Consider the following 17386-nt stretch of genomic DNA (forward strand, 5'->3'; position numbering starts at 1 on the left):
GTGTTACGGTGGGTGAGGAGACGAGGGCTGAGGACGGAAGCGGTGTTGGAGAAGAAAGAGAGGATTGGTGGGGGGAACCTTGAGTTATCCAAGTCACAGTAGTCTATGGTAGTTCATGAGCAGGGATGCCAACTTACAAAAAATATTGGGGGGGCCCAAACCAGGGATCATGCCCCAGGAAATTTCATAAGCAGTGATTTTTAACTTTTTAAAAGATTTTAGAAGAGTCATATGATCACCACTAGAACCCTGATAACTCGAATCTCGATATCTGGACACTCCGGGGAAAATCGACAAGCCTAACAAAATTTTTCCACACACATCCATAGTGAATTTTTGAGGGGACTTGGGGGCTCTTTTCCATTCTCTTCTCTATGAGCAGTCTTAGGGCCAATATTGCTTCCCTTGTGCCTTTGTTTTTTCTGAATCCAAATTGGTCCTCATCCAAGTACTCTTCTGCTTTTCGTTCTATTCTTCTATAGATGATCCTTGTCAGTATCTTTGACGCATGTGTAGTAAGGCTTATGGTCCTGAAATCTTTGCACTTCTCCGCTCTTTTCTTCTTAGGAATAGGGATTATAATGTTCCTCTCGAAATCCTTTGATATCTCACCTGTTGTATACATTTCACTAATGATTTTGTATAGCTGGTATAACGTCTTCTCTCCTGAATTTTTAATTAGTTCTGCAGGAATGTCATCAATGCCAGGTGCTTTATTTATCCTGAGGTCTCTTACAGCCACATCAAATTCTGATCTTAAAATTGGGGCTCCCATGTCATCGGCATCCACTTCCCTCTCGTTTTCAATAGCATTCGTTCTGAGGCGACTTCCTTTGTACAAATCTTCCAGATATTCCTTCCATCTCTTCCCTTTTTCTTCGTTTTCAATCCGTAGTTCTCCGTTTTTGACCCTAAGGGTATTACATCTTACGCCCCTTTCCTTAAAGTGGTTCCTCACTATCCTATAAGCGGCCTCTACTTTTCCACGTTTAAGATTGTTTTGCACGTCTTCGCAAATGCTTTTCATCCACGTTTCTCTAGCCTTCTGCGCTTTACGACATATTTCGTTCCTTATTCTCTTGTAACGATTCTGTCCTTCCTCTATTTTCGCAGCCTTGTATTTTCTTCTTTCTTCAATTTAGTATTGTGAGTTTTTTCTTTAATTTTCTGTGTGTACCCAACCTGGGATATTTTTGTGCTTATATAAATTTTTTTTCTCCTGTCATAATTTTAACATCGCATCTTAACTTTTTGGAAGTCTGTGAGAACCACTCCTTATGATCACCATGACTGCTCATATTTACAAGTGCTGCAGTAAATCCTGATGAGAAGGCTTAACCCTCTTATTGCATGAGTATTGGGTCCTGTCTTTGGCCAGAAAGAATATATGCTTGAATAAACTCACTGCCCAATTTTGTGACAAAATTGGCCAAAATTTGCTGCAAAAATGCCATAGTGAGAGTGGCACAGTGACGGGGGTTTTGGGGATAAACCCCCCCTGAGCTAACAGAAATTTTTAAGGTGAATCTATTTTACTTAATTGAATTAATGTTACATATAGAATAGTTTGAAGATTAATTAAATATCCCTCAGAAGGCTGTAAAGCTAACCATTTTAAACCATTTATCTTAATTTATTTTCTGACAGAGGGCCTCCGCACTTCCTGCTTATCCTGGAGGTTATGCCATACCCCCAAGCCCCTTGTATTACTTGCGTCTGAAACCTCCCTAGCCTTAATTCCTAGCTGTGCCCCTGGATAGTGATACCTTTCTCTTGATACATTGTACTTGGCAGTGGAGTCGAGTATAAATATATTATGCAGCAGATTCATGTTAATTGGGACATATCGGGATAGGCGCACATTGTACCAATGAAGCAGCTGTCTCAATTAGGCAAACTATCTAATATATATGGGCATAAACAAACGTTGAAATAATAGAAAGAAGGCTAAAGAATGTTTGTAATGTGAACAATATTAATTACATTATTAATTTTCCCAATAAATCAGCAAGAATTAAGTATTTATTAACATTTTTCCAAAATTCTGTAAATCTTAGTTGCAAATATTTTTCAAGGCCTCAGGCAAAGCTGGATGAATATATCTTTAAAATGAATGGCAAGAATATAGGAACCCTTGTGAAAAATGAGACTAAATGATAAGAGGAGAATGTTAAAAAACAGTACTCTGATATGAAAAAAATTTAATGTCATCACAAGTAAACACAATGTGTTGCAAAAGGGTTGCAGGAGTTGCAGGAAGCAGCTAGGCTTTTGGCAATGTTTCTGCAACACCCTAATTACGTCGCTGATACACTCATTTGGTCAGAAAAATTTTATAGTGTAATATTTTAACTAGAGGATATACAATTTAAATCTGTTTCATCCTATTCGTAACACACTGATTGTATTTGAGGGTGGAGTATTCACTAGGTTGCAGAAAGGTTGCGACATGTTGCCGGTCGCTTAGAGGAGTGTTATTTGGACATAGTTTTCCAAAACATATATTCAAAAATGTGGTTTTTAAAGGGTATTTTCATCTACTGAAGGAAATTGCCTCTCACAAGAAAACAAAATTTTCGGCCGTAAGACAATTTTGTCGCACTTAGAAAATTTTGAAGCATACGAGCAGGGGGGCAGAGTACACAGAAACCCTGCATATGAGATAAAGAAAGGAAAGATGGCTCGATATCTATATTCGGTGCATCGAAAATATCGATATATGCATATTCAAAACCAGGGGCGGATCCAGGATTTCTTTCTTGGGGGGCACAAGCAAGGCCGTATCCAAGATTTTGTTCCGGAGGGGGCACAAGGATACCTCATAATACAAAATGAGCCCAATGATAATGGGACCATATTAAAAATCTTGCATATTTTTTAAAGGCCTAGGGGGCACGTGCCCCCGTGTTCCCCCCCCTCCCCTCCCCCGAGATCTGCCTATGTTCGAAACATCCAACGCTTTGCTACTCTGTCTCTCTCCCTCCAACGCTTGCGTTTTTTGCTGTGGTTTTGTGCTCTGCGAATCTTTACGAATATCTATAATTAAAATCTGTCATGTCATAAATAAATATTTTTTTCTTTAAAGGCATGCGTTGTGAGTATTATATTAAAGGATTGCATAAATGTTGCAAGTATGTGGCAGGAGTTGCATAAATGTTGCAAGTGCATTGAAGGAGTTGCATAAGTGTTGCAAATATGTCTCACCATCGACGATGCCATTACGTTGCAAAAACATGGTAGAGAAGACTTTTGACTGGTTTTGCAATGTTGTGATTACGTTGCAGCAACTCCATGTTGGTTGCAGCACAATGTTTTCCCAATACTTTTGGTTTACAGGGAGGGAGTCAATGTTGCCGACAATAATGGCCCAATAAAGGCATGCTGTGCCAGTTGAGTAGAGAAAACTCTAGGATATTATTCCATTGGGTTCTGTTCTCCATGATCTGCCCCTATTAAGTGGCTGCCCCAAATAAACAATGGATCCATTAACTGGAATCTTTAGTACTTACCTAACCTTAACATGTAAATCATGTTGAACTTGGCGTAAATAAATATAAATTATGTTACATAGCCATGGCTAGCCAATGCATTAATGGCATGACTAGCTTTGGTGCCAAATATTTTCTTTCCTCTGCTCGCCACAAGAGTGATTAGCAGAAAAATGTTAGAGTGAAGTAATTAATGTGCTAAGTAAGGTGTGAATGTACCATGAGGCACCTTTACCCAGCATGGACCTATGTTATCTCTGGTAGCAAGGCCATTATTGAATGGGCTGTAGACAGCTGCGAAACAGTTGAATGCATTTTCGTTGTTTCTAATTAGATGCAGCAATTTTATTTTCACTGGGCATGCAGCTAGTAAATACGTATACGCTCAGGTTTCACAGATAATACTGAGTTGACAGGAAGTAGATGTACCTCACAAGTACATGTACCAGGATATCATAATTGCTTATTTTGTTTATTCTGCAATATCAATGTCACCATTGACCGATTATATTCTATCAGCAGAATTGATAGTCACCATATGTTCAGTCGTAAAATATATAACATACGTAGACGTTCCCAAGTATGAATATGGGCTCCAACTCTATAGAGAAAATGGATCCAGCTTGATCCAGTGCATCGAGATCTCCATGAGGTGGAAAGGATTTCAGGGGGCGCGCCGAATAGTTGGCGCATTACGACCCTACGGATAATTGTTATTAAGCTGTAAATGATCTTAGTTATGCCTGAAAATTCTAGATGTAAATTTTTAAATATTGACTTCCAATACTAAAAAATAGGAACCAGTGTTCCACATTTTAACCATTTAGTTCCACATACTGCCACTTGCTACGGAAGTTTTGGATGGGTAAAGTGAAAACAGCAACATTTAAAGGTATTATGCACATTCCTCTACTATTTAAAGGTAATACCACTATTAGCATGTCAAATTTGATAGAAGCATCTAATTCCGTATCTATTCAATTCTGACAATTTTTTCAGTTCAACTGCAAGGATCGCGGCAATCGCTCTGTATTTGTTTAACAACTATATCGCTGTTTTCGTAGTGCTGTTTCAATGATTTTGACAGATAAATTAGATTAACGTGAAATTGTATGAATTGTAGAATTTTCCGTTCCGGAGAAGCATAGCGAGTGTCCCTCTACTTTCTCTGAATTAATTACGCAGCCAGCGAAATGCTGGTCGAATGAGTTCCATCTGCGCTCTTCGAAGAATGCCGTGAGAAGTGATATCGAGGCAACCGACGCACTATTTGTTGGTAAGTAAAGCAATTTTTTGTTGGAATATGACATTTAAGAATGTTGTTTCGTTAATATGAATCATACCAGCCCATGATTGTGGTCGTCTCTGTAGTAATGCTTTCTACAGGATCCTACTGACTCAAGTCCAAGGCCTGTTTACACGGTACATTAATTCGTACGGGTTAATGTCTAAATATATGAATGCGAGAATGAACGCCAAAATGCACCGTGTAACCAGCCAACTTGTGCAAATGCATGCACAGAAAATAACCTGTTCTAATTTGGTTCATGCATTCGTACATGTTCCGTTCCGGTCCACAAAAATCATTCATGCAAACAGATATTAACTCGTACGTGTTAATGTGTTGTGTAATCACGCCCTCAAGGTTATTAGCATCATAATTAGGCCTTCGCAGACTTGCGACACGTGAGACAATCTGGTTATACGCAATGGATTCTCGCATTTGACATTAGTAGTTGACTAACAGCATGGCGCCGGTAATTCGTACTAAGTTTGCTCGTACCCGGCATCATTCTGCACTAATTATATGAGTGTCGTTTTACTTGAAGGAGTACGATAATGAATTTAACAATGATTAAAAGCTTTGAATTTCATTTTATTTAATTCCACCTCTGAACGAAGAATATAATTATTGTGTTTCGAGGTTACCCATGGGCACAGAGTATACAGAGAGGACAAAAGCTATTTTCTCCCTTTAAATTTTGTAATGCGGAATGCGCGCGTCGGCCATGTTCTAAGCACGTTAAAAGATGGCGCGTATTCAAATATTTCATTCACTGATTCGCAACCATCACGTCCACGGCCGATTCCCTGAATATAAAATGAGGAACTCTGTGCTTTATTTCCCGATTATAGTCGTTACTCCCACGCCCTTCTATCCTTCGGAGTTGAACCCGATTGCGGAAAGTTATTCCCCCATTATTAATATACTTTTCCCTTCGCAAAAGTGGCAGGGGTTTAAACGCGTCAATAGCCGTAGTCTTGCGAGTTTTTATCAGACTCCAAAATCTTACGTAAGCAGAAGACTTGAAGCAAAGTACATTTTTTACACAGAATTATGCTACAAAGAAGCCAATAAGGCTTGAAGTATGAGTAGAGCCTGTATTTCCCAAGTCTGCCATTTTTCTACTATACTTAACATTGGCTTCTAATGGTGAAATCCGTAACCAATAATTCAGTTGTAATGTAGAAATCCAATGTAAAACATCAAGAAATTAATACTATGCTCCTTATCCCTCAGCATAGGTTAGTTAATATCTCAACGACACCAATCTTTTACAAGACAGCATTAAATGATGCACTGAAATATAAGCAATGGCATTGAACCTCATGATGTTGTCTCCAGCACATGAGCCGTCACTCACATGAATATTATCACAAAGGATTACCTTGAATCTCAATCAATCATATTACCTTGGTTTCATATAATTGAGGATGGAATAAAAACAGGTAATGCCATGGCAAAAGTTGTTTTAATGCAGGCAAACAAAGCGACAGAAATAATTCATTGACAGATTTTGCAACAAAGTTTGAGGCAAGCATACAAAATTCATTACAAAGAAACTCTTCGTAACTATACCACACTTCTTCAACACTTCATTACAAATCCTTACAAACCTTAAAAGTCATTACATATATACATCACATAAAATCACATATATACAGAAGAAACATCCAGCAACAGCATAAAAAACTGCATCAGTAATGCATACATTGAAATGATAACATTCTTTCAACTGAGTGGGAAAAGACCTTATTCAGCAGGGAAGATATATACAATTTCAGGTAATTGGATATTTAATTTTGCAACTTTCCTGATTTTCCTAGGTCGCTGAAGAGAATCCTTATTCATAGCCCGAATTACATGATATAGTTTCATTCGAATAAAAAGTTTTTTACAATACCCAATGCTAAAATATGGGCATGGTAAGTTGAAATTGACATCCCTCATTTTATCCAGCAGTTTACGTCCAACACCAGGTTCCCAAATGAGTGTGGGCAACGCATTCTCAAAAATTTTATCCATCTGAGACACCATTTCTACAAAATTTGAATGTGGCATAACTAACCCAGAGAATGAATCTTCCCCAAATGCTTTGTTAAATGAATATAACTGTGATGGATCGACCATGACATTGTTATCTTGCGAGTACCTCAGGCATGTATCACAAGAATGCTGCTGCAGGCATTTTCTCATCAAATACCCAGCAAAATACACCTCTGCATTATCCTGAAGTATTTCATTCCTGTAATCATGAGTTTTCACTAACAGGGGAGACTTTTTAGTTCTACGACTACCTTGGACACACAATTCAGAGAATTGAGTTGCGAAGGAATCTACCTCTGAAACACAGTTCCCTTTATCAAATCTGTCCCCCACAGTTGTCAAGAGCAACTTTTTAAAACCAGATTGGAACATTTGAGGAGTAGGATGGTCACTATTCCCTCCCTGCTTCCTAATGTCCCCAAAGAAGTTCTCCAGAGGATCTTGATTTAGCCTACGTGTCATCAAGCATGTAATTCCTCTATAGGTGGAGAGTTTTTCCCAGAGCTGGAGTGTGGCAGATATGGTGACTTGCCAACCAGTCAGGCAATTAATCCTATTTGTTACTACCTCACCACCACGGCTGACAACCTCAATGCTTTCTATAAATTCAGCACTTTCCCTTAAAAATTGAACAACTGTTGAATCAGCAGATATAGGTCGGTGGTACTGTTTCGCGGCTTTAAGAGAAGAGCTATTCAAGCAGTCGAACAGGGAGTCAATTCTTGATATAAATTCTACAGTGCCAAGTGCTCTGATTGGGATTGCACCAAGACGTACATGGGTATCTAAAGCTGCAGCAACAGTATGACTGAAAACTTTTGCAGCATATTTCACTTTCATTTTCATGAAATTATTCGGAGACATTATACTCTCATTCAATTTACTGGCTAACCTCAAACTTTGATGTTGATCATGATGGTACAATTGAACTATATCATCCCATGAAGCAATCTTGCCATTAAAATGAAAATTATGGGACATAACATTATTTCGGAGGCTTTTCAATAAGTGGGGGACATCATAAATATAAAATATTTGCTTCCCATTGACTGTGAAATGTGGGTGGCTGGGAGTAACACCTAGCATTTTATTTAACTTTTGAAAGTTTGTACCATATCAGACACCACACAGTGAACGTCCATACCAATAGATGTTAATTTTTCAACTGCATCAAAAAATAATGCCTTTCAAAGCCTCTGACTGGCAAGCATCCCTTAGGAAGTAGTAGCCAATAGCCTGCTTCCATTTACTGATTATGCCTCTGACCATCACTACAAGAACAGCATCAGCAGCACTCACACTTCCCTCTTCACCTCTTTTGACAGCTCCTATCACTGCATCCTTAGTTATGTTATAATTTAAATGTGGCTTCAATGTCATTTCATAAACACAAATAATACAGTGCTTAGCCAAGTCCCCCAATTCAGTTAATTTTGCAGACAAGCTATTTAAAACCCAGTCAGAAATTCCAGCATTTACAGGCAGGTTTGTAAGCACCCTCCTAATTGTCCTTGGCGTAGGAAGGGGAATATAATTGCTCAAGTAAACATATGCCTTTGGACTTAAAAAGTAAAGGCCTAATGCCAGAGCCTTAATTTGGCGCTTATTTTTAGATCTGTTGTTCTTATCATAAAGCATTACAAACCCCTTCATTTTTTCTGGCAGATACTTGTCACAAAGGGACTCCAATGACCTCTTGGCCTTCAACTCCTTCAGCTGATCCCTCAGGGCCTCATTCTGCCTCTTTAATCGGTGAATTTCCACTCTTTTCTTGTTGAGTAACTTCCTCAAGCGTTGGTATTCCTTTTCGGGCTCACTGGCTTCTGGTGTTGAAGTGGTGGAGATGCCTAAATTATCCGGAACAGCTTCAGGACATTGATTCTCTATAATTAATAAAAAGAAATTTTATTATTAATTTGGTTAGGGAAACTGTCTCGAATAACTAGATATCGGAAATTATGCGCTTTTAATATTAACAGCGCCACTAATCACGAATATATTTTGGATACACGAAGCAATTAACCAATTTAAATTCTTGAATCATCTCCATTACTATCCAATGACAATGATTTTCATTTTACATTATAAGTAAATTTTACTTATTACTCTCCGACTAACGAAGTTATGTTTACTGATTCAAGGCGCACATGCGGTATGAAAACATAAATTTCAATTCAATATCGCACATAATGAAGCATAAAGAAGTAATGAAATTAAAAGTGTCCTAAATAAGAGAAAATTGACAGGCACAAACACGTTCCACTACCTTTTCCAGTAAAAATAAGGGAAAGAATGGAAAAATATATTATCCAACGACTTGAGTCGCTATTTTAACATTAAGGTAGTAGAATATCAGTAATAATAAGTCTCTTACCTTCCATTGGTGTTCCCAATGAAGCCACAACATCCGTAATATTTCTCGGTTTCGGAGGTTTCCTCTGAGATCCAACAAGAGGCGGCGGCCTCCACCAAATAATGATATTCTACTACCTTAATGTTAAAATAGCGACTCAAGTCGTTGGATAATATATTTTTCCATTCTTTCCCTTATTTTTACTGGAAAAGGTAGTGGAACGTGTTGGGGACATTAAATTTCGTCGGCACCGCATGAATATGTAGTCTGTTCTTTAAAAAATTCAAGAACATGCAATCTTCAAAATGCACACTACATAATTTGCAATTCTTATATAAATAAGATGGACTTCTATCCTCCAAATCTTTCCGCCGTGACCGGATAACCCACTCCTTACTCCTGTGAAAAAACGTGGTCATAGTATGAAGTAGAACACTTCTCTCAATCAATATCACACCTATATGATGCATATAAAAACAATTATGGGAACATAAATAATATTAATATCATAAATAATTTCAAACTTACCGTGCAGGATCTTTCGGGAAACGGAAAAAACTTAGGTCGCTTTTGGGCATTCCTGAGTTATTCTTGCAATTAATTGCAGAACACCAAGTGTATCCTCCTCGCCTTTCATTATCCGCCATCGCATTTCGTGCTCACCAAATAATGATATTTGCATGCGATTCGCACTTTAAAACACGAATAAGATCCTGGATTTCACGCCTTTACCCTTCAAACCATGCTAAAAGACTCGATGCTTGAGATCATTAACGCGCTTAGAACATGGCCGGAAGCACATTTCGCGATTACAGCTTAGGGCGCCCTCTTTCCTCTCTGTATACTCTGTGCCCATGGGGCATACGCCACTGCCAGTATGCAGAGGTGGGCACGTGCAGTGACCCATGAAGTGTATCAAAGATTTAAAATTATAATGATATGTTGCATCTGGTTGCTCGTCGTTAAAAGTTATAATGTGTGCCAATTGGACGATATGGTATGTTTTCTGGAAACGGAACTTGGTATTATTTTGAATAGAAAGAAAAGTATATTCTGGTGCCTACCACAAAACTTAAACATTTAATACTTGATTTCGATACTGATGTCATACAGTTACGCAAACCCCTAATTCCCTCCAAAGGGTTCACTATATTAATTGTAAGTCCTTAATTAGAAAATATGGAAGCATACGAATGTGTATACACCAGGATAGGTAAACCCTGGTGAAAATAAAGTGTGCAGAGAACCGTGCAAAAAGTCTGCGTACAGTTCAATTCACACTTCTTACACGCTCTTTTCACACTTTTAGCACACTTCTTCAACAAACTCTTCTGCATACTTCTTGCTTGTTTTTCATTCACACTTCTTGCACGCTCCTTACACACTTTTAGCTCACTTCTTCAACAAACTCTTCTGCATACTTCTTGCTTGTTTTTCATTCACACTTCTAGCACGCTCCTTACACACTTTTAGCTCACTTCTTGCACGCTTTTCATTCACACTTCTTGCACGCTCCTTACACACTTTTAGCTCACTTCACCGAACGCTTTTTGCACACTTCTTGCACGCTCTTTAAACTCTTTCAGCACACTTCTTCACCAAACGCTTTCTGCACACTTCCCCAATGAAAAATTTGTACACAATTTTCTACACAGGATATGTACAATGTACTTACACATTTTATATGCATTTGTATAGTCTGTATAAATGTTGTGCATTATGTACCATGTATACTCATTTTATAAACATTTTTAGAGCCTGTATGGAAATTCATACATTGTGTACACAGTATATCAATTTACACAAGTGAATACAATATACAAACATTTATACGAAAAGGATCCAGTGGCGTAGCCGAGGGGGGTTCAGACCCCCCCTGGCTACCAGCAAAATATAATAATACAATTATTTTCCTTCATGTAAGAATACAAAATATTGAAAAATCATGAATTTACAAAATATTTATTAAACAAAGGAAGTTTTTCGATTATTAAAAATGTTAAATTAAAAATTAGTTTAAAACCCATTATTTAATGCTGTGTTTTTCAAAAATTTTCCCCCCTGCTTTTGAACCCCCGAACGAAATTCCTGGCTTCACCACTGTAAAGGCCTGTTTACACGATACATTAACACGTACGAGTTAATGTACGTTTGCGTGAATGATTTTTGTGGACCGGAACGGAACATGTACGAATGCATGAACCAAATTAGAACAGGTTCTATTTTCTGTGCATGCATTCGCACAAGTTGGGCGGTTACACGGTGCATTTTGGCATTCATTCTCGCATTCATACATTTAGACATTAACCCGTACGTGTTAATGTACCGTGTAAACAGGCCTTAAGGATCCGTTTAAAATGTGCACGAAAAAAAAATGCCTCCATGTTAACGATAAATAAGGTGTTAATAATATGTACTTAATCAGCATTTTAGAAATATACCATTATAATGGCATCAATATAATCTTCATATGTGATCTACCTCATTAAATTTTAGGCAACAAAATGTGCAAACAGGGACAAGCAAGTACATATTTGCCCAACTTTTGGTGACTACGGAAAATATATATTTTGCATGTAAAAAACTGATCTTATGTTGGAATTCTTCTCCTGCAGGCTAAGTACACATAAATATGTATTTACTAATGCTTTGCATTTTCCCCTTGTTTTATTCTTCTAGTCTGGAACACATTGCTGATGTGATCACATTATATTTATCATGTTGTGTAAAAGCTTTTTTGCTGTATTGCTGCATCAATTTTTGGGTGGCCCCAATGGTCCCAGACCGATGCTGGTTGCTTTTTCAAGGGAATCTGATGAAGTAGGAATTTTTATTCATTTATATAGGTGTATCGTGTCAGTGATTGGGGGATGGAAGTGTGTGTGTGGTTGGAGGAGTAGGTTTGTAGTGTTTTTCAGAATTACAGGTTGTCAATTGAAACTTATTTTAAGGTCGGAGTCCCTGATGAAATTGTTCTTCCCCTCTTTTGTCATTTCAATGGCTTCTCTGGTGAGTTTCTGTTTGAAACCTTTCACTCTGGCAACAATTTTTGTTCCTTTGAGGTCGATTGCATGGCACAGCACTGTGGTTTGGGCTACTGCGGACTTCGTTGACTGCCCCAGTCGAATTGCCCTCGGATGTTCTTCTAACCGTGTTTTAACCTGTCTGCCTGTAGTTCTTCCCACAGGTCTGACAAGGAATTCAGTAGACCCCCTGTGACTTGTAGTAGAGTTCTATCCGTGACTGTTTTGAAGAGATGTTTTATCTGCACGGAGGAGAGGAGATTGTCCTTATCTGAAATTTTCAAAGGATGTTTCCTATACTGCCAGTCATCCCCTTATGTACTGCAGGAAGGCTTTCTTCTGGTTGCAGAGGTCATTTGTTCAGAAGTTCGTGGCTTCTGTGGTGTTCTTTTGTCTTGTTAATTCTTTATCATGACCTTATTAAATGTCCGTGAGATAATTCTGTCGTCAAATCCATTTCCACGCTGAATGGCCTTTAGTTTCTACCTTTCTTCGGAAAATGTAATGTTGGTCACTTATTGTATCGTAGCCGTGAATTAAGGTGTTGACTGCTCCATTTATTTGGGCTGGATGATGATGAGATAAGGCATGCAGGTACCGATTTGTAGCAGTTGGTTTTTTGATAGACTGCATGCCCTGATGTTACAACCTTCTTTTCCATGGGAAAGATGGGAAAGTGGAAGTTTTCCATCTTCCTCCACCTCTATTGTTAAATGTATATGCTCATTGATACCAATCCATTAATTATACAATTCTTCTAGCTTCTCCTTGCTATGCGTCCAGATAATAAAAGTTTGTCCGTTTCTGGAAAAATTTGATATAATTAATAAAATTACTATTGAATGTGATTCTTCACCGTCTGCTTTGGGGTGCCGCTTGCTACAAGAGGGTAATTCATGCCTAAAGTTATAGACATTAATTAGCATTTGCATCAAAGGGGCCTTACTGACCCAGAGAAAAATAGTTTGCCCAAATTAAGGAAAAACTGCTGGCAATTTAGGATGCTACGGTTAGAACCAACAATTTTGTTTATGGCCTTCCTGTTGAGGTTCAAACAGATTATTAACCACTACATAGTTTCAGCAGGACTGCCAGTGGTCCTACTACTTGGTTTTGATGGAAAAGTGACTTATTTTTGCCCAAATAATGCACAGTAACTGAACAAATACAATCAAAACCATACTAAAATCAGCCTAACATTCTTGAGTATATGATTCCTCGAGTCCTGCATTCTTCGTCAACTCGCAAAGTGGCAGCCAACTGGTCGACTAAGCAATAAAAATCGACAAAATGAGCAATTCAAACACACATCTTGTACTCGCGCATCTGCAATCCATGCAATGCAAGGGATTTTTAGGGTCCAGTCAGCTGCCCGTTGGGGAGTTAGCAGAGAATCCCTTAGAACAGGGAAAGTAATTAAACAAGGTATTAAAAAATGTGTCAAATAAAACTTTATTCACATGAAAGTCATGCAAAATTTAAAAAGAATTAACTTTCCAAAAAAATAACTTACCCACACCTTCTAATTAGAAATGTATGGTAACAAAATAGTAAAATACATAAAATATTTAATTCATTGAGTGATAAACATAATTCTTTGTTAAATCGATACCTAATGAGTACTTCCTTTTGGTGGAAGAATAATTTTTACCAACAGATGTCTGGCGCAGTGATGGGTTCCCCTCTCTCCAGCAATAGCAAACATATTTATGGCATACAGAAAAGACAGCAATTCAGAAAGCCGCCAACAAACCAAAGATTTGGGTAGGATACATAGATGATACTTTTGGGTCATTCCATTTCAAATCAACCAGGCCATGACACGGAATTGAATTTGCGGAAGAATGCCGACAGAGAAGCTATACCCAGTAGATTCTACATATTTACTAATGCTAAAATTTCATGGGAAAATGCTTTTTTAATGCGTAAAAATTATAAAGAAGGAAAATTGTTCCGGACTATTAATGATTTTTTTATTCATCCCTGGTGGCATGGCGGTAGTTGCGCGGTTATTTAAATAGCTCACTTTAAAAAAGTGATCTAAACGCTGGAAAAATCTGAATTTCCGAATATCCCGGGTCCTGTGTGCTCCGTATTATCTATGGTATGCTATTTGGAAGGAGGTAACTGACAGCTGGGGTCATTAGCGCCATGAAGTAAGGGCTGGGGGGATAAGAACCCTATGTTGGTATTAGCCAGGTTGTAATGATAGGCCTTTAAGGGACGAGGACTTGACGTCCCATCTGCTGGATAGAGTGGTGCACTGGAAGTGCCCTCCACATTACTCTCAAGTAGGGATAGAGCCATCTCTGATAAGTTTCTGCTACTGCCAGGACTTGAACCCAGGCCCATAGGGTGTAAAGCCTTTGTGATGTATTAGCAGAATTTTGCTCCCTGTTAATGGGATTAATTTGGATGACTATCCTCAGATATTTCATTTCTTCAATCCCCAATCTTTGTTTGTTCGCAGGTAGTTAAACGGATTTCCTGAAAACTGCTTTTAATGAGAATATTTTCGAAAATTAGCTTCTATGCAACCATTTAGTATCACCATTCCGAAATTTCTCCTGGGTAACAGAAGTAATCATAGTGCCAGAAATGCTAGCAGTTCAACCATGTTAGACATTGTTCAGGAATGCAACCTTGTTTCTCTTAAGGTACCACGTCATCAGTGGTGTTGCTTGTGAGTAAATAAGATTATTAGCCTTCATTTTCTTGCCTCCAGATGAGTAATTGAATCCGGGAAACATATGTCTGATGCGATTGAAAAGGATTTCATGCTCTTTTACTGTAAAGCCTCGCAAATGAGACTTTTTCTGGATCCGGTTCTGGCTCAAATCAAAACTATACCAAAGTGTATGACTAAGCGTTCTAAAAATAATAAGCAAGAGTTATCCTGATAACTATACTTCACCTCAATACCAACTCTTGATTTTACACACTTTGATTTTACACAGTGCCCATATTTCGGTCCCTCCAACTGCGTAAAATCAAAGATTTACTGTATTTATATTGACATGATAGTAAAGAAAGAGTTGGTACAACGTAAGGAGAGGGAAGGACGGGGAAAACAACGGCGTAAAAACAAGGAGGGTGCAAGGGAGCTTGAAAGACCGAAGAAGCGGGAAGAAGGAATAACACTGAATGAGGTCGAGGTAGAATATGGCTGCGGTCTTTTACCAGGAGGAGGTGGCTGATAATGAGCTTCGAGGGCAGAAATGGGAAATCTGCACAGGGGTGGAAACAGTAGAGGGCTGAGAGTGAAAAGTATAAGAAGAGGGAAATAAGTTCTTAGAAGTGAAAATTTGCAGGTGTGGAGAGTGTGAAGGTTAAGAGGTAGGGCAATTATTTTTGTGGGAGGGGTATTTTTAAAAGTTAATGTCCTTTTCCATGAGCAACATTGTGAACCCTTCACCTCTATTTAAAAATCCTTCCCCAAAAAAACAGTTGCACTCCTGTTTAGCCTTCCGTAATCTCCACACCTTCCCTTTGTATACTTCCTAGAACTCATTTACCTCTTCCCTTTGCCCTTGGGCCTATCCTGTTCTCACCCTGTGTGGATTTCCCATTTCTCCCCTAATATCAGCCACCTTTTCCTGGTTATATTCTTCTCAGATATATTCTTCCTCGACTCATTCATTGTTCATACTGGTTCTAAGGTCTCTCAATCTTCCTTACCCTCTCCTTGTTTTGATGTGTTGGTTTTCCCATCCTCCCTACCAAACCTCCTTACCTGGCATCCATATCTTATGCTGACCTCCCTCTCCTCTCCCCCTCTCACCTCTCCATCCTTTCTTTCTGTAACCCATCATAACTTACCTCCTACTTTTCTTTTGAAAATTATTTCATACATGGAGCCATAATCGTATATTGTCCGCAATACCAGGTCGGGTCATGTTCTGCTTTTAAGCTGTATGAATGAAATTTGGTGTCACAAATTATGTGAGTTAAATAAAATTTAAAAAACCATAGGCTTAAAGGATAAAAATCTGGCCATTTATTTAATCATTCCTTTTGTTTGGCATCTCAAATTTGTTAGAAGGCAACAAATTGACCAGATTTGATTAATTGAGGGGGTCAGGGTAATGGAAATAGTATTAGAAAGTATTTTATGAATTTTCACTCTCCTAATAGATCTCTCCACAGTTACCCTAGAGTTGGTTATGTTCCTGGTCTTCTTCACCCGTTGAGTGCTAAATTGGGTCGTAGGAGCAATGGGAGGAATGCTTAATGTTAGCCCCAATGCCCCCAAAGGCCGAAAAAAAAAATATATATATACCACACCATCTTGTACTTCCTTCAACGTTGTCTACAAGCTGTTTTGTAATAGGGTGGTTTCCTATTATTTTTTTATTGCCTTAATCGAAAGATTATTACTCCTGGAGTACGTATTTCACGCTTTTAGATTTTTAAATGACGATATCTATTTTTCGCGATTAAATTAAAAGTGAAAATTTTCAAGCGCGCGAAAACGCGACGCTTAAGTATGAATGTCGGGAAGTCTCTCCGCGTGACGTATTTCTGGTTCCCCCTCCCCCCCTGCGAGGTGACCTTGAGGCGAGGCTTAGCGCTGATACGACGCAGGCTGCTAGCGGCTAGCCTAGTACCCTGCTGGCTGGTAGCGCTTGGCTTAAATAAGGATTATTAATAACTTATCAAACGAGGAAAACTTTCCGACCTTAGCCAGTTTTAATAAGGGATTGTTAAGACATGTTTCCCTGAGCTCTGCGCCTCATGCATGCATTGGTAACCTCAGACGACGTATAACTCCTATCTTCTCGTATAGAAACTAGGTCCCTGTGACGTCACGTGGAGTGGCATCGCATGGGCGCCAATCTGGCCCTTTTCAAATGAGGATAAAAATGGACCATTGCCATTCGTCTAACCCGGTATTTCTAAAACAAAATAATTTGTATATTATGAATACACTAATGGTGGGTAACGAATCGCAATCAATGCCTTTCGTTTTCTTTGATGAAGGAAACCACCCTATTTTTGCCCCTCGTACTACATAGGAGAATGTACCACACCCATATCCATCCGAACGAATAACCACAGGCACTCCTGCACAACCCCCCCTTACATGAACCCATCCCCATTCACACTGCCTCACACAACAATTCTTTCGATCAATGTTTTTCCCTAACTTTCATTGAAATTCTGCCAGAGAAGGCAACCATCATCGAGGTGAGAA

General features: G+C 38.7%; 1 protein-coding gene across 2 annotated transcripts in view; it reads left to right on the plus strand.

The window, feature by feature from the left end:
- The first annotated feature begins 4255 nt into the window (after positions 1 to 4255).
- Positions 4256 to 17386, plus strand: part of LOC124171061 — a 78181-nt gene continuing 65050 nt past the window's right edge. The window contains exons 1-2 of one of the 2 annotated variants that reach the window (XM_046550210.1): positions 4256 to 4380; positions 4612 to 4764. In XM_046550210.1, coding sequence (XP_046406166.1) covers positions 4350 to 4380; positions 4612 to 4764 — 184 coding nt within the window. In that variant the 5' untranslated portion in view covers positions 4256 to 4349. Of the gene's footprint in view, positions 4411 to 4611; positions 4765 to 17386 lie in introns of both variants that reach the window. The other variant, XM_046550209.1, reaches the window with a different exon arrangement.

Source organism: Ischnura elegans, chromosome X (genome assembly GCF_921293095.1).
Source record: "Ischnura elegans chromosome X, ioIscEleg1.1, whole genome shotgun sequence".
In the NCBI taxonomy this organism is placed as follows: domain Eukaryota; kingdom Metazoa; phylum Arthropoda; class Insecta; order Odonata; family Coenagrionidae; genus Ischnura; species Ischnura elegans.